At 41.6% G+C, this 25,587-nt stretch overlaps 1 protein-coding gene across 13 annotated transcripts in view; it reads right to left on the bottom strand.

Moving 5' to 3' along the window:
* Positions 1-3,275: 3,275 nt before the first annotated feature.
* The window catches only part of STRBP (spermatid perinuclear RNA binding protein), a 56,320-nt gene continuing 34,008 nt past the window's right edge, over positions 3,276-25,587 (bottom strand). For 4 of the 13 annotated variants that reach the window (XM_050980857.1, XM_050980858.1, XM_050980864.1 and 1 more), the window contains 10 exons: positions 25,380-25,477; positions 24,807-24,918; positions 24,008-24,100; positions 22,967-23,166; positions 20,844-21,005; positions 19,914-20,048; positions 19,244-19,384; positions 18,575-18,698; positions 16,664-16,708; positions 10,559-11,559 (listed from right to left, as the gene is read on the bottom strand). In XM_050980857.1, coding sequence (XP_050836814.1) covers positions 11,465-11,559; positions 16,664-16,708; positions 18,575-18,698; positions 19,244-19,384; positions 19,914-20,048; positions 20,844-21,005; positions 22,967-23,166; positions 24,008-24,100; positions 24,807-24,918; positions 25,380-25,477 — 1,205 coding nt within the window. In that variant the 3' untranslated portion in view covers positions 10,559-11,464. The other 9 variants (XM_050980855.1, XM_050980854.1, XM_050980856.1 and 6 more) reach the window with 6 other exon arrangements.

Below are 25,587 nucleotides of genomic sequence, written 5' to 3'. Positions count from 1 at the left end.
ACTGACTTCCATTTAAGTGTTAATGTTGTTTTTTTAAGTGACTTTCTTTGTGGATCTTACTTGCTAAGTATTTGATACAGCTCTAAATTTTAAGTGATGCATGGTTTCATTGTGTTTTGATGCAGTTGTCCCTGAGTAGCTCCTTGTGCATTACTGACTTGTTTGCAATATGCCAGCAGACTGGGCTGGCTGCACACTGGCCTGTCCAGGGCAAAAGTCTCACACCAAGTTCTGGTCCAGTTATCACACATTCTAAGCTGTGGGATTTCATATATCTCATTTCATTAAGAGCAATCTCAATTATAGTCAGCTCATAACAGTTTCTAATCCCTTCTCAAGTCTGATCTCCTCTGAATTTGATTAATGACCTCGGCACTCAGACTTCAGTTTAGCATTTCAAGACCAGAAAAACACTCCCAAGAAAAGTAAGACTATAAGTTCACTGATCTCTCTTCTAGAGTACTTTTGGGTTCTGTAACTCCAGGCTGGACATATGTGTATATTCCAGTAAATCTTACCAAGAGTTGCAACCTCAAGTAAACACCACCAGCCACGCAATTGTCATGGTATCCCCAATTTCTGCCCTCAGTGGCTCTGGACAAGGAAATTGCTTGGATTTGCTTTGGACCTCAGAGGTCAGACTGGGACCACAGGAATTTAAGAAACACAGTGAAATTAAAGGGGTGGAGAGAACTTTGAAAGAATCTTACTTGTTCTTTATGTGTATAATTTATCTTTGAAGAAAATAATATCCAGTTTTTCTAATTAGCTAAATACTAGGAATTGTCCAGATTTCTTTTTGGAGTGAAACTTGCCTTCCTGGCTGATGACGGCTGTTACAGCCTCCTCTGGGCTTTTCTGGTACTGCTTCCAAGGCAAGCCCCCAGAGGTACTTGTGTGCAGCAGCCCTCGTAAGTTGAAATCCAGTAATGCTCTGTTCACTTTCACCTCTGTGAAGGAATGCATTCTGCTTGTTCCAGCATAAATGTGCTTTATGTTTGCACCTCCAAGTCATCTCTGCTAACACTGCAGCCTTTGGGAGCCTGTCTCTCCTTTCTGCTGAGCCTGCTACCTGACTCAGGCACAATGGACCTCTGTGGTTTGGCATCCTAGGCTTCAGCACCCCCTTGGAGGCAGTTTGCTCACTGTAACCAACCCCCCCAACCAGTCATTAGGCCATAATTCCTGTTTACAGAGATAAGTCTTTATTGGAGCTATTGGAAGCAAATGGGACATGGTTCCAGTTTTATATACAGAGAAGACTGTAGTGTTGGGTTACAACCAGTGGAAATGACCCGAGATTACAGTGCAGATCGTGTTGTGTACAGTCAGTAACAGTGGCTGGCGTACAAACCACAGCACAGAAGCCAAATGAAGCCAAGTGTACGGGGTACAGCAGCACGGGAGGAAGCAACTGAAGGTACAAAGAGCGTTCCCTTTACATCTGTACGCTTTTTTTGGCTAGTGAGTAGATACAGCTCAATTTAAAATTCATTGTGCAGTTATTTTTCTTCCCACTCAACTGCTACCAAATTAAGAAAATTTGAATGTTCAGATTACATTTTTAGTGCTATAAATAGCCGTGGTTGTTGCCAAATTACTTTATTTGAAATTGCTTTATTTATAGTTGGGAATAGTTCAGTCATCATTGTTCTCTAGTGATTACAAATTGGGAGAAAACGGAAGTATTTTGAAAGTAGTCTGTAATTAGACCACAAGGATCTCTTGTACTTCATTTGGAAGTTTAATTCTGGGTAACTTCTTTGAGAGAGATTTATTGGGAAGAAAGATGGAATCGTCCACCATATTACTCATTTGTGGGGTTCGTTCATAGTATTTAAGGTTTAGATAGTTTATAGGTCATACTTATTTTTATTCAATGCCAAATCCAATTTTAGTTCAAAAATAAACACTCCATCCTCTGTGGATAAATGAAACCATCTCTTGGCTGCAGGTCAGACCTCTATTGGTGAAAGATTTAGAAAAATAGACCTTTTCTTTAACGTTTAATACGCTGACTCACAAAGGAAAAGTGAAATTCATTCAAGTCTAGAAACAAATACAGTACAAGTGATTTATAGAAATGCATTCCTTCCCTCTACAAACTTGCTGAGCATGAAACACTGCCCCAAAGCACTGCCTCTGTCTTTGCCTTGTCTTGGAGAAGTAATTATCATCAGAAAAGTCACGTCAGACTGCACTGCCAGATTTCCTGTCAGAAGGGCTCTGCCTCCTGAGGAGTCTTTGCTTAGGAATTCTTAAGATGCATGGATGGTGGTGGTTTGGGTTACACAAAAGATATTTTAGCCCAGATTAGCAGCCATTTAAATTGATTTGGTTGATGGTGATTTTTGGTGGGTGGAAATTCAGCCATTAAAAAAAAGTTTGGGAGTTGGCCTTGGAAAGCACCAGCCTTTCCTCAAAATCTCCACTTCTGAGACTGCTTCCCACTGATGCCCTTCTCAGCAAGGGGCTGATACATTTGGCAGTACAGGTTTCATGCTCAGCTTTGTCACTAGGAACTGGACAGGACTTTAAAAGCATACAGCCCACTGGGACTTGCTCTGCTGTTGTACCTCAGTGCTTTGGAGAGCCCCCACCCCCAGCAGTGTTGCTCTCTGAGAAGTGCACGTGTCCCAGCCTGGCTCTGGGCAGCTGGAGCACGGTGACATTCCGGAGTGGAAGCAGTAGTTAAGCACCAGTTACTGGCCCCTGCAGAGGCTCAAGAGAGAAATTGCTTCGTAGAGAGCTGGTCGGCCTAAAAAGCTTAGTCAGTTTGATCAATAAATATTGACTTAGGGTTAGAATGAGAAATAAGACACTGCACCTTGGAACTGGAAGACAGAGTCAACTTCCTGCTTTTTCTGTCCAAAAGGAGACTGGCTCCAAAACATTTGTCCTTAAGGACCTCTGTGATGCCTGACAGATAACTCATTATGCGTGTATGAATGTACCTGTCCCCTTTTGCAGAGAGGGGTAAAATGTGTGACTGGACAAAGCTTGGAGGCTTTTTTCTGTGATTTTTTTTTCAGCCATCTGCTCTGTTTCATGTTGTCCCTGAAGGCATGGTTACCCACTCCTAAATTATGCAGCATTGCCCAGAGAATGGCTCTGTAGTTGAATATGCTCTCTGCAGTACAGCCTCCCTTTTCTTCCAGTGTATGTGGATTTCCACACAATAGATGTTATCAGAAAACTACACTTGTCTTTATCCTGTTATTTTGAGCAGGGAAACAGTGATATGAGTTTAAAAACACAGGAAAGAATCTGTACTGTAAATTAGAATTTTTGTTATTAAATTAATAGGATCAGTAACTTTTCAAAAGCTGTACTGCTCTGAAAGCTGTCCTCTAGCCCACCGTTATTCTCCTTTGAGCAGAATGACTTTCCATCTGCTTAGAAACAGTTCTTTGTGAAAATAATGACAGAAGAATAAATACTGTCTCTCTTGCCCTGGCTTTGATACTTTACAGGACACCCTTACAAGACTCACATTCTGTTGGGAGTGCAGCAATACACACATTTCAGTATGCATAGATCATTACATTGTAGCAGTGCCAGTAATAAAGCAAAACTTGCCAAGATGTCCTGTTCCTCTTAATTAAGCTTGATTTATGTGTGCCTGTTAAGATGCAGTTAGTGTCCACTGCTGAGATGATGCAGTACCCTGAGTACTCTGTATTGATTACGCTTCCAGAAGCTTGTGCTTTTGCAAGATCACAGAAATGAAACTCCAAGAAAATAAAGAAGTACATCAGGTTGTTTCCATGGAACACTGTTATAATCTATTCATAGCAGCTTCAAAGTATGAAGTAAAAACTTACCTTCTGCTCTACTCCCATCGAAACAGATGAGTGCTATGATTAACTCCCCTTTAGCTTAAAAAATAGAAGCGGATAGAATGTCAAAATACACTTTGCTGGTAAGATGAATCTACTTTGTTACAAGGAGTTACACCAATATTGGTGACCTAAAATGTGTATACACAGGTCACTGTGGGACCAGTATCTGCTTTCCCTTGTTGCCATACTCCTCTGTGTAAAGGCAGCTTGCCTAGAATACTGTGGGCATTGCAGAAATAACTAACTACTGTTCCTTTTGAGGAAATTACTATTCCTTTTCCTCCCAAAATTCAGTTGCATGCTCTGTACACTGCTTGGAACTATGTCCCTGGTTTGGGTACAACTGTATCAGGAAACAAAATTTGTCCAATGGATTTCTCACATTCCTCCTCTGGAAAACCAGCAATCCTGGACTTGTTTACTGAACAGAAAAAATAAATTAATCTCCTTTAGCAATATCATTAGCAGCTTTTAGTCTGCTGTATGGATAGCTTAAAACCTCTTCCCTAATTTCTCACTAACTATTGAAAAAGCAATCCCAACTCCCCCTGCTCATAGTACACAAGGTTGCTGGCTTTCCCCAGCACATATAAACCTCCTGGTTTGACCACAGACTGTCTTAATGGACTTGGAAAAGGCAGTGCAACTTTCCCTCCAGCTTCTATCTATGATTCTCCAACCTCTAAAACTGGAGAAGGACATTTTCTTCCATTGTTACCTGTTCTCTCTTTTGCCAGAACCAGATGCATTCAGAAATCCTGTGTACAAGCTGATGCTGCACTACACCTCATGAACTGCAAAGCAGCATAAGGCAGCTGGAGCTTCTAGATCCTGGTTAGAGGTATGAATGAGGCTTAAGTTTAATCAATTAAAAATTAACTGCAGCTTTTACTCATTCCAGCTCTCTTGTGCTAACCAGTGGAGGATAGTCAGTAACATTCAATTAATGTCTTTTAAAATTAAGTGTTATTTATTCTACTAGAGATAGCAGTCCAGAGGTTTTCACAACCGTGCAGTTCTGGCTGGTGAGGAAACATTTTGAAGTTGTTTACACAGCATAGAAGAGACTGCAGCTTTAATTATCTTACTGCCCCAAATCTTTGAAGTTAGAAATCAGATAAATTCATTCTCAAATAAATTCAGTCTCTACAGTTAAAATATTTAAATGTTCTTTACATTCTTGTAACTCTCACGTCTTGGTGGATTATTAATTAAACATGGAAGAGTACTCCCCCTGAGAAGGCTTCAGTCTGTAAAAGAGTTTCTATAGACTAGGCTTGATGGGTTCTTTTCAAGTACACAACTACTAAACTACCTGTGGTACAGTATATATGACCTTAAATTGTACAGAGTTAAGGCACCAAATACAAGATAAAACAACATCCAAAATAAGAGATATGCTTTAGAGCTGCACATCTCCACACACCACTTTTGGACATTCAGCTCCTCAAAAACATCAAGGTAAACAATGTGGTCTGAATGTTTCATGCAATCTCAGGAACTGGGGAAAAAAACCCCACTTCACTGAATTTAAACCTTACTGTCTGATGAAGTTTTCTCTTACCTAACTCACAGTAAAGCACTGCCTTGCTTAACAGCATCAGACTGGTGTGGGAGGAAGAGCCCCCTTTCTCCTAGGAAACCCCAGAGAGAGTAGACAGAGGAAGAGGCAGATGTGTCCTACTTGTGCTTTTGTATTATCTCACATATCAGTTACAAACCAAGAAGTGAATCCCATATCTATGAGCAGAAAAGGCAAGCACCACAATGCCTGGACGTAAATAGGTGTGGATTCAGATGACACAAATAAAGCTAAGAAGGCATCTGGGGTTAAGCAATAGAACAGTTTAGTGGTGACAATTCTCTTAATGCCAAATACTTAACCACTAGCTTAAATGGTTTATGTTCAAAAGAAAGTGCATCTGAAACTGCTGCTGTGGTCCATAGGCACAGGACTTCAGTGCTGGGTTTCTCTGGTGAAGTGCTCTAAAATGACTTTAGCAGAATTTCCACTTCCAGTGGAATGAAACCAACAAGCTGTTAGACAAGCTGTCTCCTGTACTAAGACAGCAGATTCAACTACCCTGTCTCTTTGCTCTGCTTTAAACAAGTCAATAAAATATCTCATTTTTCACTGGATTATTCAGCAGGAAGCCCAAGAGGGTCTGTGTGCTGAACATTCGAACTGAGTTACTCTTTTTTGAGACAGAACAGCCATTCCTAACAGAGCTCCTCAGTGTGCCCAGCACAGAGCTCATTTTCATTCTTTTGATGCCCGAGAGGCAAGGTCTTAGCTTCATGACTGAGAACAACAATCTGAATTTCATGTTTACACATCTCAGCATGTATCCAAAGGAATCCACAGCAGCAGAGCTCCTGTGCTGTTTCCCAGAACCACCAGAAATAGGAGCTGGTTTTGTAAGCTGCTTTGTGACTTGGAACTCAGTGAGGCTGGGACATAGTTTTCTCTTCATTAAGTAAGAGGCAACTGTTTTAGAATTTAGCTAAAGGCAAGAAGTTCTAATACTGAGTGAGCATATCTTGGTAGACCAAGCACAAGAGGCAGAAGGAAACTTGTAATTTTGTCTGAGTAAAGACTGAAACATTGTCTTGTCATTTATATGGATTAGGAGAGATATTCAGCTACCCCACCTCTAGACTGGCTAAAAGTACAGATGTAGAATTACAAATGAAGAAAGGGACTCTACATCAGGGAGTTGGTGGCAGAAAAACCAGGGAGTGCCACTCTCACTCTCCAAGGGACATTGCCAGTACTGGATCAGAGGTGGTATGTTAAAGCTGCTCATATTTATTGCTGTCTTGGAGAAAAAGAAGTGACAAGAGAATGATGTTGCATAGCTGAACAGCTAACAAACAGCAGATTTTTTTCCTAGACTACTTGAAAAATCTTCATGCTCCTCCTTCTGCATTTTCTACATCCTAATAATCTGAGGAACTTCTTGTCAGGGAAATTGTTCTCAATAGCTCAGTGAAAGCAAAAAGCCTCAAATAATTTTAGATTTGTGCACTTTTCCCCAGTTAAGTTCTTTCGGGGGCTTGAGGGCACAGTCTTTTATTAAGACACACTTCAAATCTTTTTTCCTACCAGAAGGCAAGTGTTCGCAAAGAAAGAATCCTTGTCTCTAGAGATGAGAGATACTGGAGCAGTTTTCAGATCTTTGTTAATGAGTAGAAATAGTCCTCTGGCACATGAATAAGTTGAAATATTTGTAGGAAAACTGGCTTCTCTGAAATGCTTCACAGTCTGATTAAAAGTTTTTAAGAATCCAGATACTGACATGTAAGAATTTTATAATTTGAGAGAATCAGTTATTTACTAGGATTCTAGAAGATGATCAGAAAAGGCAGGGCAGGAGGACAGACTTCACAGAAGCAAAGGTATTTAACAGCAGTGAAAGTCGTGGCAGCAGCATTTACAGCACATTAAGTGGGGAGCCATGACAATTGCTGAATCATCTAATTAGCTCACACTGGCTACAGGACAGCAAATTAGACAGATTAGGAACCACCTACCCAGGCACTAAATTGCCTTTGTGAGGGTTGGATTGTGCACTGTGTCCAACAGAAATTGCTTGGGCAACCGAGGCCTCGTGTTACACATTCCCTTCAGGAGCACAGGCTGGCCTCTCTCCATCCAACTGGCGAAACGCCCAGGAATAAGGTCACTGTGTTCCAGCTCCTGAATGTGTGCTTAAGGAAGACAGCAAGCACTGGCAGAGAGAGAACACGATGGCAGGAAGCACCACATAGCATGCTTTGAGCTAGCCAAGCCCTCCATAGCAGTCTGGTTACTCTAATCCCTTCTCTAGGAAGAGCCTGCCTGGAGGAATCTCTTATGGCTGGCAAAGTAGGACAGAAGCAGACCCCTAAAGCTCATGGGTGTTTTTGCAAAGTCAATGGTGATGCCATTCATTTCCAGTATGGAGAACACATTAAACTGTTCAGTTCTTTATTGTAAATCTCTGGCTTTTAATCCCTTAAGTGCCAGACACCATCTCCCAAAATACACACGATCATCTGGTTTGCTAAAACTAGTGTTAAGGTGGGTAGTGTATAGGCACAGACTTTCCTTAGCCTCCTATTTATAGATGTACTAATTGAAAGGAACTTTTCGGATTTCTTTTCCATGAACTAGAAATTCAAACTGTAAAATACCATTTCTGCTCCACTGAAAAGGTACTCTAGAATTGGTAATGCTACTGGCAGCTTCACAGAGCATACACAACCAGATTTATGTGTTTGGCTCTTGGATACATGCAGAAATGCAAAGCTCAGTAGCTGTAACACAGACCTCCAACCTCATAGGAAAGGCAGTTCAGACCAAGCTCCTGTGTGGAAGCTTTTAAAAGGAAACCTAGAAGTATTATACAGAAGAAACGAGTTTCTACTTCTGCTTTAGCAAAACCATGCTTGATGCAACACTGATGAAGCAGATGTTACCCAGATTACTCATCAGATAATAGCCAGATATTAGGCTAAAATCTCCTGATGGAATTGGCTGCTCTCTCAAAGGGTGAATACATCAGGCACTTCAGAGCCTTCTCTGTGACCCTTCAATACGTGGGGCTATTTTGCTCAAGTTCCACATGAATGAGAGGGGTTCCCAGGCAGTCATGCCCCTTAGGGTCTTATCTCTGATTCCAGGTGGCTGCAGAACCCAGATTTAGGAATCTTAGTGTGTTTCACATATCAGAAAATGGTTCTTTCCTACTGAAAAGGAAGGCAGCAAAGGCAAGGGGCCATCTCAGACATAAATACTGCAATGCTTTACTGCATTACAAACAGCAGGGTATTTGAGAAATCGAGAGAAAAAAAGATGCAAGAAAGTTGAGATCATTTTAAAAAAAACAGCAGGAGAGTGGAAAGCTTAGGATTTTAAGAGTTTAAAAGAGTGATAACAGAAAAATACAGAAATTCACAGTTAAAGCAATTCTGCTGGAAAGAAATACATATGGATTAAGCTGCCAAGCACAGTCCACAAAGAAGCAGATCAAATGAGAGTCAGCAAGATGTTTATTATCAGTCCTTGAAGTGGACAGTGCTTGTCAGGCTGACAGCAGTTAAGCTTAGGAAAGGAATATTCAGGAGAAGTTCATTATAATGCACCTTGATGCATATAATATCCTATCTGAAGGAGCAGAGCAGCCTGCTGCTCCAGGATCAGCACTGCTGGGCCTGCCAGGCTTAAAAAGGGACTGAACTGGAGGTGAGCTGCAGATCCAGCCCTGAGTTTGCACCTTGAAGATAACAGCAGATAGAAACCTGCCCCCTGAACAGGAAGGACATTCTGATTGCTAATCAGTTGTCCTGCAGATGTCATGGAAGGATTATGTGCTTCCAGGGCCAGCCCCTGGAACAGTTCCTCAGTTCATTTCCCAGGGGCAAGTTCAGGAGCAAAGCTGACACTACTGAACAGCTCGTTTTCTCTTACCAGCCTATGCATTTTATCCAGAAATAACCTGAGGAATGGATGTATATGCAGTTACTTAGTGAATTTGATGATTCAATATTCAAATCAAATATAGTTTTTATAATGTTTCGATGCAGACCTTTGGGCTTGATACACCACTAGATATTCTGTACCAAGTGGTTTTCTGTTTGACACCAGTGTCAACTGTTACCAGTCAAGGGTTGTTCCTGTTTTCATATCTGAATTGAGACCCTAAAAAGCTAATACATCATCATCAGCTTGCTCCCTTTCGCTTTTTTATTTTTTAGCCATTTTTATATAAAAAGAGTTGTTTCCAGCAACTCCAAGTACTGCAAGTACTGCACTTCTGGAGTACTGTACTTTGCAACTTTGCATAACTTTGCAAGGTTTAAAAGACAAATAAAAAAATAGTATTTTAAAACTACACATATCATGTGCACCAATAGGTCATAATCCAAACCCATTTTAATCTAAGTAAAATATTAAAACATTTACTACAGAACTGAAAATAATTATTTATGGATGGCTGTATCCTAATTTCCAGCTGTAGAAAAGCACAGCTAAGCAAAGGATTCATGCAGAGGTAAATCCCTGCCTGCCCTCCTGTCCTGCACTGCACCCACAGGAGGGAAGCAAACCTGGCTGCTTCCTGAATTAATCTGACCTAATGTAATTTGATCTCTGCAGATTTTAACTGCAATATCATCAAAGTTGTTCATTCTTCATTTGGAGTTTAGCTTTAATAGTTTAGGGAAATAGTTTCTCTCATTATTAGTGTCACCCATTGCACTTAGCCAGCACCTAGGTGTGCATTCAGAGCAGGCCATGGCCTGGCTTTGGTACCTACCCAAACGTGTCCACAGGGATGCAAGGAATGCAGTGCCTGACACAGCAGTATCAACACAGCTTTTTATGCTACACAGGAGAAAAATATTTGAAGGAGAACAGTCTGTTGATAAAACCAAACAATTTCTTAAGTGTTAGGTAATATTTTTTAACTGAAACTGGAGTATTTGAATTGGCCTTGAGAAATACAAAGTTGGGATTCAGACCCCTATGTATTACCTCTTTAAACACTGAGTTAACAAGACATAATAAAAACGTACCATATACAAGATTGTCACAGGTATACGAGATTTTTAGAAAAAAGCAATAAAAATATTCTTTAAGCTGAAAATAAAATCTCTTACCTTTTATATCACGATCTCAGCTTACAGTCACTACATTTCTGCTTATTTTATACAAGTGCATATGGCTATGAAGGTCCGGAGAGAATGAGAATAAAGTGGAATTAACCTGCTGAAAACTGCTTAGAAGTCTTAAGCTGCAACATATAGATGTTCCAATACCATTTAAAAAAACATTCACCTTTCAGTTATTGCTGATTGACAGTCTCAAAATATCAACATACCAATATTCAAGAGGGAAATATCTCAGTAAATTTAGAGCAGCCAAGGTTTTTGAACTGGATGTTTCCCAAATACTGTGTTTTCCTATCATTTGGTGATGATTTTAAGAGACACAAAAGCAAAAAGAGACACAAAACTTGATTTTCAAGTTCAGCCCTACCATTTCTGTGCCTCATATCAATGATGTGGGAAAGATAGAGATTATATCAGTTACATTTTGGGAAAAAATAATATGTTCTATTTTTTTTCTTCTGCCATTTTGCTACATTTCGTGTCTGCTGACATGCACAATGGTTCAAAGCACTGCTGCTTCAGAAGTGACCATTGCACAGCTCTGTAGCAACTTTTATAGGAAACATGCAAATACAGTATAGTATCAAAATTCTGAAGGACTTCAATAGTCAAAGTAAAGGCAGATTTCAGTGCTTGAAGCAGCACTCGACCCAGGTTGTGCCTTGGTTTGGCTTTTGGTTTTCCCCCCTCAACACACCAGTCCTTCCCCTTCTAGTGTAAAGAAATAACCAGGAGTATATACACATCTATTGCTATGTACCCAAAGAGAGGACTTGTGGCTTGGACTAAGTATTGCTTTTCATTACATGGAGCAAAGTTCAGGAAGTGAGAAAAACACTTTTAAAAAAAAAAGAAGGAAAAAAGCTCAGATCCCATGTCTGAAGTTGAGAAACCTCAAAACGAGCCACGTTTTTCTTGCTTTTAAGACATGTACAAAATGCCATTTGGAGCCACACAACCTGATGGTTCTAGAAGTCAGAGAAGAAATCTTGAGGGCCCAAGTGAATAATAAAAGGTGCGATGCTGAGAGGCTGGCAATAGGGACTGTCAATGAAAAAACCACCTACAGTGGGAGAAGAGCAGAGAAGCAAAAACCTCAAGTTAATTTCTGAGACTGGCTGAAGCTAAAGCTCCATTTAAATTTCTCTGCTCTTTCAGCTGCAAGTGGAATTTTCATTGTAAAATGGGCACTTTGAATTCTTTGAAGGTATTGAAACATCTAACACTTCCAAGGTTATCACTTTCTAAACAAAGAACTGACAGCTCATTCATATTTTCAGTAAAGCAGAGAAATGTAAAATATGCAGCAAGGGGGCAAGTTTACAATGTGGTTAGTAACTCCCAACAAATGACAAAAAATAAAAAATGACTTCTATAAATCATCTGAAATGACTGCCATCATGTTGGAAAAGAGCATAGCGCCCTTCTTGTCTTTGAAATAAGAACAAGTTTTTGGCTTACGAATGTTCATTGTATAGAATTGGTTCACAGAATATTTTGTTTGGAATTTTACAAAACTGGGGATTCGGGGGAAAAAAAAAAGGAAACTACAAACAGTTGCCAATCAGGGGAACTCCAGAAGAGAGGGGAAGAAAAAAATGTGTGCAGAGGAAAGATTCCTTTAATGAATATTTGATTAACAAAAATGGGCTCTGATCAGCCATGCTTTTTCTGCTCCGTGATGGCTTCCTTTCATCCATAGGCCAGCAAAACAGTTCAGTGATTTCTGAGCACCTCTCAATTTGGCTCCATCCCCGGCCCTGCTCTGTGTTCCGTGGGTGACACCAGGCTCACCCTCATCTACGTTTTATTAAAGTACCACCGACACCAAACGGAAGCGAGAGCTACGGCAGGAGGAGAACCATGGAAATGTAAACACATTCCTAAGCACAAATACTTAGCTTAAGAATAACAGCTGCAGTTAATTCCAGGGAAAGCAGCTTGGTCTATAAGCCACCCCTTCAGCTTTTCTAATATTTCTCTCCTTCTAAGGGGGCTGTGGGGAAGAGGAACTTTACATCGCTTTAAGCACCGCTCTTACAACACCCTCAACACAGATCCAGCTCCCCTTGCCTCAGCAGCAGCGTCTGTTAGAGAACAGGGGATAAAGGCAAATCTTTGGAAGAGCAGGAACTAAAGCCAGCCTATGGAAAAGCAACGGGCGAGGGCTGAGGAGAGAGTGCAACCAACAATGCTGCTTATTTGTGGGGTGATACCTTAATAAAGACCACTGGAATCCCTTGTTAGAGCCCACAGCAGTCCAGTCGTGGAGCTGGGGCCTAGCCTAGAATTTCAGACCGGTGCACACACTCCTCATCAAAAAGAGGACTCTGGGTTTGAGCACCAACTCATAAAAAAGTACTGGCCTATGGCTGAAGTGTGTCACTTTTCACAGCAGCACTCAACAAGAACTGGGACAATTAAATAGCAAGTTTTCATGGGGACCTTGTTGCTGCTTTAGATTCTTATAAATGTAAGGGGGAAAGGAGAACCTTTGGTTTAATATTCAATTGACAAATAAAATGCTTTCTGTAGAAATGGTGGATGGAAAATCAAGGGTGGGCAGACAATCTTAAAAGTGAAGAAGGCCACAAGAACAAGTGGAATTTTTTCCTTTTTTTAATCCTTTTTTTTTTTTTTTTTTTTTTTTTTTTTTTTTTTGGTAAAAACAGAAAAGAAAGGAAAACATGTAGTTTTTGAGCTCTAAAGAACCTGATTGTAACATTATTGTTGTCCTTTCTCTGGGCAATACGGGTGTAAGGTGTATCCCTGGAATTGCATCCTTCTGTGGGAACTCCCTTTAATACTTGTTTAATACTTGTTTCACAGAATGCAGCCTTATACAGAGACAGACTAATTCCCTTTGTTTCATTTATTTTTCAGCATTTTGTGTATGAGTGAAAAGTCTTCTTGGAGAATTAAGACTGTGTCTAAAATCACAGTTACAGTATGCTGATCTATAAGGAAACTCAGGTACTGATGCTTAACTATAAAAAATAAGATAAAACAATATTTTAACCCATATTTTACTAAGTTTATTACACACCATAATATTTACAAAGTTAAATGTTAACTGTAAAGTTTCTATCATGTTTTTTGTATTATTATTCTTTTTATTTTTGTTTTTTAAAGAACTATGCCCTGCATTTAATAACCCTACAGCAAATACAGGTCATTAACTGAGTCTGTGTGACTGCATTAGGAAACAGGCAGTACTCTTGTGTTACAACAAAACAGTTTATTTGTGATCAGTGTTTTATATTCTATACATCCTTCACAAATTTAATTTTACATAATCGGATACTTCATTTAAAACGTAAGATTTAAGCTTCTAGTTCTTCCCTATAACAGAAGGCTGGTATAAGTTATTTGAAAATGAGGTAACATTTCACAGAACATTTTTTTCAAGTTTTAGAGAACTAAATTTGCATTTTGTTAAAATCAAAAAGTAGGAAAAAGATGTTTCTTTACAAATGACTTTGCTCAAGTATGTGTTCAAAGAAAACAGGATAAAAAGGCTTTTTTCTTCTAACATTCTGTACTGTACTGTGTTGTTCAATCAATAGGAATTAGCTTCTGCCATTTGCTAAAAGAATGAGTAGTGGGGAACGGGGTAAGTTGGGAATTTCATAACTGGTAACAGAACCATTCTCTTGGGTAAACCTACAGAGAGAAGAAAGGGAGAGGACTCCAAATAAGTTCAGCAATCCAAGAAAGTCAGATAAGAGCTTACAGTAGTGTTCTCATTAACCTTTTCCAGATCAGTCAGTCAATGTGATGTCAGGGTGCAGAGTCCCATAAACAGCAACACTTCACCACTTTGCACTATTTCAGATGGTTATAGCTTAAAGTCTGCTTTATTTTTGTCCTGGTGTTTGGTAAAATTAAGGAAGTAATATTCTCAAAAGCAGAGTGTGTATTTGGACTTGAAGCTCTATTTCATAATCTGTATGGTAATTAATCTTACTAGTTTGTTCTACATTGAGGTAATTTCACAGGCCAGTTGCAATTGCAGATATTCTAGACAGGCACTGCTGTGCATAAAATACAACTCACAGGGAAACTGTTCAGCAGTTTTGATCAGCATCCAGGTAGGTCAGCCAAAAATCAAGCACCTACAGTAAATTCTGCATCTGCTTCCTTATTCTGCACTTCCTCTCCTGTGCTAAAGTAGTAAATCTGGAAAGATTGACATCTGCCTGATTTCATTATTATTTAGAGTTCTTGTGGCCTCACAAACTTCTGCACAATTAAACGTTTGTTTGGTTTTATAATCTTGCCTATTTAAATTCTAGTATTAACCTATGTATCCATTTAGAAATCACAAAGCAGCAACAGCAGGTATTTCAGAGCACCAGATGATCAAAGTGAAGTTTCCCAACATGCAACAGCTTACAAAGGCAAAGAGACATGTTTACCTTACAGCCAAAAAGCATTATCCCAGAACTTTGCATCACAATCATAAGACATTAAGAACAGAAACTCTTTATGTGAAAAATGGGGGCATCCAACTCCACAATGCTTTGAAGTCAGTGATATGTCACATATATACACCTAAGTGCTTAAAATCCAGCTCCCAAAATAGGCATAATGAGAAAAAAAATCCCAAACCAGAAGGAATGAATGAAAAAAGCAAGAAAAGCTGCAGGGAAACTTGGTAACAGTTGTATTCCTGCCTTCAGCAGGGAAAGGATTCCTCATGTTGCAGTGTGTCACTGCTTGTAAAAACAGACATGCAGATCCCAGTGATCCTAGTTGTACTCTGAGACTGTTGCTTGAAAAGAACCAAAGGGGTTCTTAAAAAATCCATACCCCAAACTAAATTCCCTTTCATTTTTCTCTGAGAAAACATGTTGCTGTTCCTTGTGTGATGCACCACAAAGGACAACACTCCATGGGACAGCCCTGCTGCCAGCTGCCCCTCTGTCAGAGGACAGGGCCAATCAGCAGGTGTAAAACTACAGAGGTTTGCTGCAAATCTGGGGGAGAATTCCACACTGAACACAGCCCGTGGGGCCATTCTCCCTCTCAGTACAGAAATGGACCAGCTGGTCCCAGTCAGGCAAAACAAACATTTTCCATAAAGCAGCAGCATTTTTGCCCTGTTAGAGCTCATACCTCTAGAAAAGTCATGTAATTGACATTTCAAAATATTTTTAACTTTTATAATGATATCAAGGGAGTTGGTATTGCCCAAGTTAGATTTGGGAGGAATTCTTTATTACAAATGCTAAAAAGCAGAAGTTTCCCATATGAAAAATCCAGGCCTTGAAACATGCCAGTCATTTGAGCAGCAGACTGTGACCAGTCCCTGCCACAGGAGAGGCTGGTGGGACTGGTCCTGGTGGGCTCACGTTGTGTGTGCCAGGACATATCACTGACTCCAACTGCCCTGCTCCCATTGCCACATAAACCTCATTCAAAGTAACCAAAAGGGCCGGTTAGAGGAATGCATTGTTAGTCCAGCATAAAACAAGCCAGTGGGGAGGGAGAAGCTGAGTTAAGGAAAAACCCTTCCAGCACAGCTCTCTGGTTATCAGCTCATTTTACAATCTCCATGAAACCAGTGCTTTGCCAGCCTAATAGAACATGTTTCATAGTGAAAAGCATTGTGGCAAATGACTGTGTCCTGGCTGCCTCACAGACTGATTGCTACCAGTACCAACTACCCCAAACCCATCCTGGTGTCCCAAGCAGTGGTGCTTTAGCCTGCAGGGGTGGGGGGATATTTGCCCATAGACTTCAAAGAGTTGACAGCATTAAGGGAACTTTGTCCACAAGTCACTTACACTTGGGAACAAACATTTCACCAATGTTACTGTAATGCCATTTAGCTAAATCTGAGTCAGAGATGCTGAAATAGGCCCTTCGGTAGTCTTTGAATGGAGCACAGACTGGCTGTAAAAAGTAAGGGAACTACTTTGACTGGGTTCCAGTATGAAGGGGACAGGCAATTAGAACAAGCAGTCCTTCCACAGACCAGGCAAAGCAGAGGCAAAAAGCTACTCCAACCAAAAAAGAACCACAAGGTTATGGCATAAAAGTGGTGTTCTTGTCATGGTTTAAGAGCTTAAATCTCTTTGAATTTCTCCTTGGACTGCCACATTTGGATTGCCACAACAGTTTCTGTATAATTTCTAACATGTTAATTACAGGGCTGTACGTACCGTAGGCTGGTGCTGCTGTGCTGTATCCGTACGGTGCTCCATAGCCTGCAGGGAAACACAGGAGGGAGAGGGGTCATTCCCTGCCCTGCCTGTCAGTGTTTGCACACCTGCACATGGCCAGGGGCCCTGTGCCTGAAGCAGGAGCACAGCAAAACCCAACTCACACCAATACATACAAATATTGCTGAAAACACTGAAATGTTCCTGTGCGGTGGCCAGCAGGACAAGCTGCCAGGGACCTTCTCAAGCGTCAGCATCACAGAGTTAAAATTCCTTATTTCATTTCCTCAGCATTTTCTTTTCCACTGAATCCCCCAGGTCTGCACTGTCAGAGCATGGAGTTGGCGTGACACAGACATCCCATATTTGCTTATGTTCTTCTTAAAACACAAATGTAGTCTATGCAGAGAACAGTCACTTTCCTAAATTTCTTTTAAAAAGAAAATGCTGGATGCCTGTGGCAGATGTCACATCCCCCTTAGTAAAGCTCCTGGCTTTCTCTGCCATTTCTAACAGAGTTCCACAGAAGACATGTGAACAACCTCCACACAAACAGATCGTTTTCCCCCAGAGAGCAGAGTTTGACTCTGACGTATTTGAGAGAAAAAGCATCACAGGTAACACCAGCATTGGCTTCTACATCTCAGTAGTTCATGAAGGCTTTACAGGTTTTTTTTCTGGTGAGACTGCTGGTGTCACTCCAGAAAGTAAGAGATTTCTGAGAATAGGTGATAGAGAGAAACAATCTGTGAAGGCCAAGGCCAATAAAAGCTTAACTACAGCAACTGGGAAATGAAACTTATTTCTGGAATAATTCCACACTGGCAAGAAGCATGCCCCTTGGCAGGTTAAAGTGTCTCTTAAATGACTCCTCAGGCAGACAGACAGTTCCAAAAACAATGTTAACAGCCATTAAAAATGAATTACTGGGTTTTAATATTTAAAATGACATGACCATACAGGAACAATGAAGATGACATGCTGCCAATGGTGCCAGGCAGGAAGGCTCCCAAACAACAGGGCTGTGCTATTAGCACGTGTGAGCTGCTGGAGGGTCTAATTAGAGCTCATGCTGTAATCTGAAAGCCTGAGCATGAGGACTAGAATTTTTTGGAAGCTACTGCAGGATTTGCTTTGACTAAGGCATCTTCAGCATCTCATTCTTACAAATCTGTGGTTCTTAGAGCAAGTGAAAACAATGTCTGGATTCCGTTCACATGTCACCCACAAACCTCAGACATGCTGTAAAGTCACAAAGAAAATGCACTTTGAAAAGTAATTTGAGGATGGAGAAAGTGATCATTTCATGAACATTTTCTTGTGAAAATGTGAAATGGGAATCAGAAGCCCTTGAACTTGAGAAGCTGTTTCTGCTAATCAGAACAATGCAGTGCGGATGATGATTCTCCATCAGCCACAGTATGAAAAGAAATTCTTTTATTTCTGGCCACCACAGAAGCTACTGTTAGATGCTTCCAGGTGGAATTCACATAGAGGGTTTTTGGGAGCCCAGGGACTCTTGAGCCTGCTGATTTCATGTTCACAAAGGATTCTTGGAAAAGGCACTCCTAATGCTAAGCCAGCACATGATCCAGAAGGTTCTTAGGCAGGAAGAGAGTTTTGGGAATTGTGCCATGGCACTGAACTATGAAGACAAATCATAAAATAATAAAGCCAGGAAAGCCATTATGCCCATAACTGTGTGCTCTGTGCACACCGAGCTTTGAGCTGCACACTCATAAAGGATACACTCTGCCAGTTTTCCAGCTCTTTGATTTATTTAAACCCCCATGAAGCCTGCTGCTCCATGTCAGATGGTTAAAGGAATCACTTGCACAGGTGAATAACACACATGAAAAAACATCCCAGCAGACAAATACTGAACTGTCAGCTCCAAGGGTGGTGCCTTACCTGGTGTTATGTATCCAGTAGCAGCAGCTGCCCCAACAAACGCCCCTCGTGTTAAAGCACCTCGTCCTCTGCCTCGAACAGCCTGGACTGCTGCAGAAACAGCTGTATTGACAACCCCTTTAGTCTGCCCAGAGTGACAAAAAATAGCAGTTCAGAGAGTGAGTGTTGCAGGAATACAAGGCCACCTGCATTAAATCATCCCCTTTGAGAGGGCTCTGTACACATGCCTGATGTGCCAGGCTGGCTGCGCAGACTGGAGAGTGCTGTGCCAAAGGATGTGAGTGACAGGGACACAGCGGGTCCTTGGCCCTGTCACTGCCTGCAGAGCCCAGCACATTCCCCATGCTCAGCCCTGGCAGTCCCTTCCCTCAGACTGTGCCTTATTTACCTCAGATTTGGGCATGATTGAACATTGCTGGCTTCTAAGCCTCTCTCTGCTGCTCCTCCCTGCTGTCTTTCCCACCTCCTTACAACTTCCTCTCCTCAACCTACAGCACTGGCTTTACATCTCCCTTACCCTCCTGAACCCACATAACTGCAGCAGGGCCAGGATTTCACCCCCAAACAACCAGCCTGTGTTAACCTCACTTTACTAAAATGCTGCCTTCTGTATCAAAAAACCAACCCAGACCTGGGATAATGGTCCAAAAAGCAAGTTACAGTTCTTACCTGAGGAAGAATCTTCTTTTTCTTGTTATTTGCTGCATTAGGCCCAGAAAACAGTTTTTCAAGTGCTGCTAATGCAGCACTTGCTTTTGCTACTTTCTTGTTTGGGCCTGCACCTCTGAACTTCTGCCCATCTACTTCTACCTGAAAATTAAGACATGAGTTTATGCCTAGTATTGATCCACAGGAACACCATGCTGCTCCCACTCAGCGGATGTGCCACTTCAGAACTAAAGAACTGCAGTAGGAAGAAACATCCTTAGCTTTTTATGTGACAAATTTCTATTGATTCTAGATTTGAAACTGCTAAAGGATACCAAGGTTATCCTGGGAACCAGTGTGTCACAGATACTGGGAATCTGGAAACTACAACTGCAATTCAAAGAGGACCAGCATATCTGTTTGATACTGGATTTAACCCATACCCTGGAGTCTTCCTCATGATGTTTTGGTCAGAATCCAGTTTTATTTCTCACTGTATTTTCCTAAAGTAGAAAGGGTATTCCTTTCCCCAGCTGAATCATCACAGCAGCAAAGAGATACTTAACCTGAGAAATCACCACCACCAATGTGCATTGCAAAAGGCAAAATAGCAAAAATGGGAGCTGCAGCAGCAAGTGACTCTGCTACACCATTGATAACCCCTCCCCAGGTGCACCTCTGCCCCTCTCACCTCCATCACAAAGCGCTTGTCATGGCTTCCCCCTGTTTCAGAGATGAGCTCGTACTTCAGACCTCTTCTCTTTTCATTGAGCTCCATTACCGGGTTTTTGCCACTTGCTGTGAGGATGGGACCCTGAGTTCTTACCTAGAGAGACATGCAGGGTTTTACTTCAGAGCCTTTCTCTCTTCAAAATGCAGCCAAACCTCTGCACAGCTGTATCACAGGTAACTCTGCCCTGGCTGCAGCAGCCTGCCATGCCAGCACAGCAAAGGGCAAGTCTCTAAAGAATGGCAGGAGGACAAAAAATGGTGTCACAGAAGTCACACCCATTTATTTCTCTTAGTGAGGGCTGCTGTCCTCATGGCCTGATCTGGTGCCTGTAACAAACTAGACATGACACCAGCTGCACTTGGAATTGCAATCCTGAGAGAATCCGAAGCTGAAGGTGGGGCCATGGTGTCAAGTTCCTTGAAATCGAAGGCTTTCACACCGAGAAGAGAGACTGGCCTTCCCAGCCCTGCACACGTCTCTGCTCCTCCACCTAATTATGTCCTGGCACTACCCATCTCAGACTGAAGAAATCTCATGTCCTGAGTCACGTGTCATAGTAGAAATGTCTGTAACTGTTTGGAAAGCAAGGTAAAGCTGAGATCTCAGCACGCCAGATCAGTCTGCAATAGAATTCTCTCAGCAATGGATCAGAACAGGGCAGCTCCATTAAAAATACTCCATTTCCATTCCCCTGGGAATTTCTCAGTGGACTAAACATGTATGTGGTTTGAGTTATCCATGATTACACACTGTCTGAAAATTGTTTCCCAACTGAAGAAATTTATGTTTTACCATTCTGACAAGTAGAACAGAAAAAAAAAAGCCCAATGAAAAGTGAAACCCCAAACCCCACACCTCCATCTTTTGTACTTGCAGTGCAATCCTTACCTCTAGGGTAGCGGAGGTGTCAGCTGTGGAATTGCCAGTATTATTATTGCTTGAGTTTGAAGACGTTGTTTCATTTTTACCTTCAGTATCTGATTTTTCATCAGAACTTACACACTCCACATCTGCATCAAAACCTGTTGGATACCCCATCGCTTGTAAAACCTACAACAAAGCCCCATGAAAAGAACTGTGACAGAGGCAGCAGAACAGGAGCAAATAGAGAGTTGATCACAACACAACAAACAGTCCACCATACACTTTAAAAAGGCAGATTGCTTAGAATATTCGGTTTCTCCTATTTGAAATGGAGATATCCATTTCACTTAGTTATCAGTAAGGAATACAATATCAATGGGGAAAATAATTTCAGGTTTCCATAAGTGGAATCAAGACAAAGCAGGATTTTAGTCTCAAAGATACTCATGAGCATCATTCATCATCTCAAGAATTCCTTGTAAAGTAAGAAATTAAAGACACTGTTTAATGGCCTTATAAGGAAATAGTTTCATGCATGATTTCCCCCCTGTGTCTATGAACAGATCAAGAGACAGACTGTGGGGCAAATGTGAAAAGCCTTGTACAAGATGGTACTTCTGGAGCTCAGTTCCTTCAAAAACATCATCCATGAGCAAGGCCAGCCTCTCCCTTAACCAACTTCCTGGTCCAGCTGCACAGAGCTACCACACATAGGGCAAGGGAAACTGAAAGGAACCTGAAACTCTGCTGAAAATTTAGGGCCAAGAACAAAGTCTGCAAAAATGACTGTCTTCAAACCCTGAGCTGAGAGCTGCCTGGGTAAACCCCTGGCTCAGCTGCCATGCAGTTGGGGTACATCTGGCTGCGTTTTCAGGGCTTCTGCATTTTAAAAAGGTCAGATTAGAAAGTGAAATTTCACATTATTCCCTCTTATAAGACTGGAAGACAGGGTCTGGGTCTGCTGAGAAGGGAAAGATGGAAAGAAGCAGGGGGGGAAAAAAAGCAACTTTGACCACACCACCCATTTCCTCTTGGCTTGAATCGCGGATGTTTTGATGTGTAAATTTAGAGAAAACAGAGCTGGGTCGGCACCAGCACAGATCTGGCTGACGCAGAGAGGTTCAAGGGCAGAGCAGTCACAGTTTTTCAGGGCAAGAGGGGGTTTTGGGCTTTTTTTTTTGTTGTTTTTTAAACTGCAGGGAGGTAGGAAAAATAAAAGAACGAAGCAGAAGGTCTGGAAGGACACACATGCAGGGAGCTACTTTTCCTGAAGGAATAACACATGCCCTCAGATGCTTCTGGACACTTTGAACTTGAAAGCACAGAGGACAATGGGATTTTCAAAAGTGAAATCAAAGGAAAGCAGAAAGTTGCCAGATGAAGATTCTAAAAAGGAAATTCTTGTTCAAAACAAAATGAGGCACAGAATGACAGATGGGCCTCTTCCTATCAGAAGAGCAGTTCTATTAACAGATGTTCTTTTGTAGACTTGTTTTGGTTGGGAAAGACCTTAAAGATCATTGAGTCCAACTGTCCATTACCCCAGCCCTGCCACACCCACCACTGAGTCATGTCCCCAAGCACCACATCTGCTGGATGCTCACACTGGACATTCCAGTCTGTCCTGCTGTCATGGAAGCAACAGCAGCTTGAGCAGTCTCTGAACGATACCAGTGTCCTACTGGAAATTTAACTGGATAACTCATGGTTTACCCAGTACACAGAGGTACTCTTCAGGCACTGAGGACAGAACTCTATTTCCAGGAGCTCATAAGCCAGGAATGGACACAGAGAAGGAGGGGGAGAAAGAAGCAGCCACCAACATGCCACTTCCAAACCAACAGGAGGAAGGAGTACAACAGAACACAACTAAACCTCTCCCATCCAGAATTTCACCACCACATTCAGTCCACTGCAATATGAGCTGACCTGTAGAGCCCCAGGAAAATCTTCCCCCGCCCCTGCTAGCACAAAACCAGTGATGCTCTTTGAACCATGCCCAGCTGTCTTTAGAGCACACAGTGAGCAGCTCAGCTTAGTGATTTTTTTTTTTTTTTTAATTTTGAGCTTGCATATTACTAGTTTTAAGCACATTTCATACTCTATCCCAAGATCTGGGATTATCAGATTATTTCAGGCTGCCTTACCTTCACTGCCACATGGAGCTTGGCTGTTTTCTTAGAAGGTCCTGATGCTTCATAAGTCGTACCATCAACATCTACAGACATTGTGAAGACTGGGGCATGGACTGGACCAGACTGTGACAGCAGCTTATACTGAAGCCCTGGCCTGATTTGGTTCAGCCTCATCAGAGCATTCATGAGATCTATTGCTTTACTATCTAGTACTAGTACAAGATAGTAGAAGGGGTGGGGGAAGGAGGAAGGGAAAGGAAAATGAACAAAACAAGATGAACAGAAAAATGAAACAGTTTGCATTTCAGTGCCTTCCGTCTGTATCAAGGAGCAAAACAACCCCTCAGCCTCTCAAGAGGGTGAGGAGAGCCATAACACCGTTAAGTCTTGAGTAAGCCATTCTAATTCGGGGTAACAACTATAATGACCTGGTTTTATATTAACAACATTCTGCTGCAGCTAGCTGTATTCCTCCTCCTGCTGTAAAAGGAGTAACAAGTTTTACAGCTAATGGGGAACCAGATCCAGAACTGGCATCCAAGTAGCACAATGAAAATAGCCCCCAGAATGACTGGATCCCAGCAATGCCAAGAGACTTCTAGTCTCTGCATATGTGCAACATCAATGTTTTGCAGATTACACATTTTATTTTTCTTGTGGGAGATCTTGAGAGACCAGCACCTAACTCAGGAAGAGGAAGAGTGAAGAGAGTGCAATCTTCACTCAGCAAAGTCACTGCAGTACTTTAAAAAGACCCCACAATACAGGGATGTTACCAATAAATACCTCAGCTGCTTGGGCAACTTCAGTTCTGTTGTAACTTGATGGGTAATCCCATTTAAAAATGCAAATCATTCAGTTAGTAAAGCATGTCAGGGGAAATTCAGATGCACAGAGATGTGTTTGACATTCCAAATGCAGGGTGATAGAGACAACAATTTTGTTCCAAAGACTTTTTCACATGCTCTACCACACCAACACAGAGAAGCTTTTAAAGCAGCTCCCCCTGTACAATAGATCTTTGAAAACAGAGTGGAGAAGTGCTGTGCTTACTTTTCCTCAGATTACGCTTCATCTTTTTATTTGGATCTTTATCATCCCCGACACTGTCTTCAAATGGTCTCTTCAGAGCAGATGAGCCCGTACCTAGGGTACAAAGTTCCTTGTAATATGGATATGCCATTAGGAAAACACGATCCCACAGCAGGAGTCTGATTAGTCCCACACTATTTCTTGCTTGTTTATAGAGAAAAGAACTCATCCATCAGTCACAGCTTTCTTATTGCTGCATGAAAGCCAATACTGGTTTACTGCTCACTCTGCCAGGCCAGACAAGATCTCTGGGTCCAATACCAGGTGTGGGATAAGGACTGCAAACCTGCAGTGCTGTTTTCCACATTTAGTCTAAGCAAGACTTCCAACAGTATTGTTTTTACAAAAAAATACACAGAGAAATTTTTTTCATTAGGTATATATTGTTTTCTAGGAATAATTGTTGAGTAATTCTTATTATGGACATTCATTATATGCTTTTTGACACATCTGCAGTCTGTCCTTGCCAGCATAAGAATCAAACACTACTTCTGCTCATTGGATACCAAGGGACTTTGTGCTTGATAATCATCAGCTATATTATGGCTGTTGTGCCTCTTGTCTCTTGGTATTTCTAGAGACCAGAACTTCCAGATTTTATTCTCACAGGAAATACTAAAAAAAACCAAAAATCACCCCACATACAACAAATAATAGCTTCTACTTCACATTTACAGCACATAATTAAGAACTTTACCCATTCTAAATTAACTCCTAGTTTTTTGCTCAAGTAGTGACTTTTGGAACAAATAATACCTACCTTCTTTGTCAGTTACTGACCAGGAATATTTCTGAAACGACTTATTTGATGGGAGGGGATCCATTTCCAAAACTTTATAGATCTGCCCAAAGGCTGATAATCTGAGCGCGTGCTGCAAGGGACAGTAGACAGACACATTAACCACAGCAGGATTTCACCTCAGTTGCTCAAGTTTTTTAGTAAATCTTTAGACACTAAACTACTTCTGTGGTTTTGACAAACAAGAAGACAGCTTTTCCCCTGGCCTCTGCAATAGCTGTGAGAAATGCTTGTGTCTAAAACCATAAAATCATGAATTTCTGTAACACAGAGTGCAGGGCACACTGACAGGGAGCCCACCCAGCAGCTCCTTGCTGGGAGCCGAGGTGGGTGCACAGGCATCCCACTGCCTCTGCAAGGATAAGATTTCACACACATTTAACTCTTGCACTCCTGATCTATGGTTTAACCTTTCCAGGATAGTGCAGCCCAAGAACTGTCAGGACTGCCATGAAAACAAGCCATTCTGGCAGAGAATAAATGGTGCTAATGAGCTGAATTCCTCACTGTTGCAGCACACACAGAGTTCCCTACCTGAGCACTGTGTGTAATGGCTTCTTTTTGCTGAACTGTCATGTAAGACAAAGCGTCCGTGGGCTCGCGCTCGCAGGGGTCGTGCAGCCCCGGGCCCCCTGGCAGGGAGAGGAACGGGAATTACTGAGGGGAACCAGCAGTGTGCAGACAGGGACTGACAGAGCAGCTGAGCCCAGCTGCTGCACACAGGGCAGCACCCCTTCTCCAG

Source organism: Serinus canaria, chromosome 17 (assembly GCF_022539315.1).
Source record: "Serinus canaria isolate serCan28SL12 chromosome 17, serCan2020, whole genome shotgun sequence".
In the NCBI taxonomy this organism is placed as follows: Eukaryota; Metazoa; Chordata; class Aves; order Passeriformes; family Fringillidae; genus Serinus; species Serinus canaria.
This window is presented reverse-complemented; position numbering and strand designations above follow the sequence as displayed.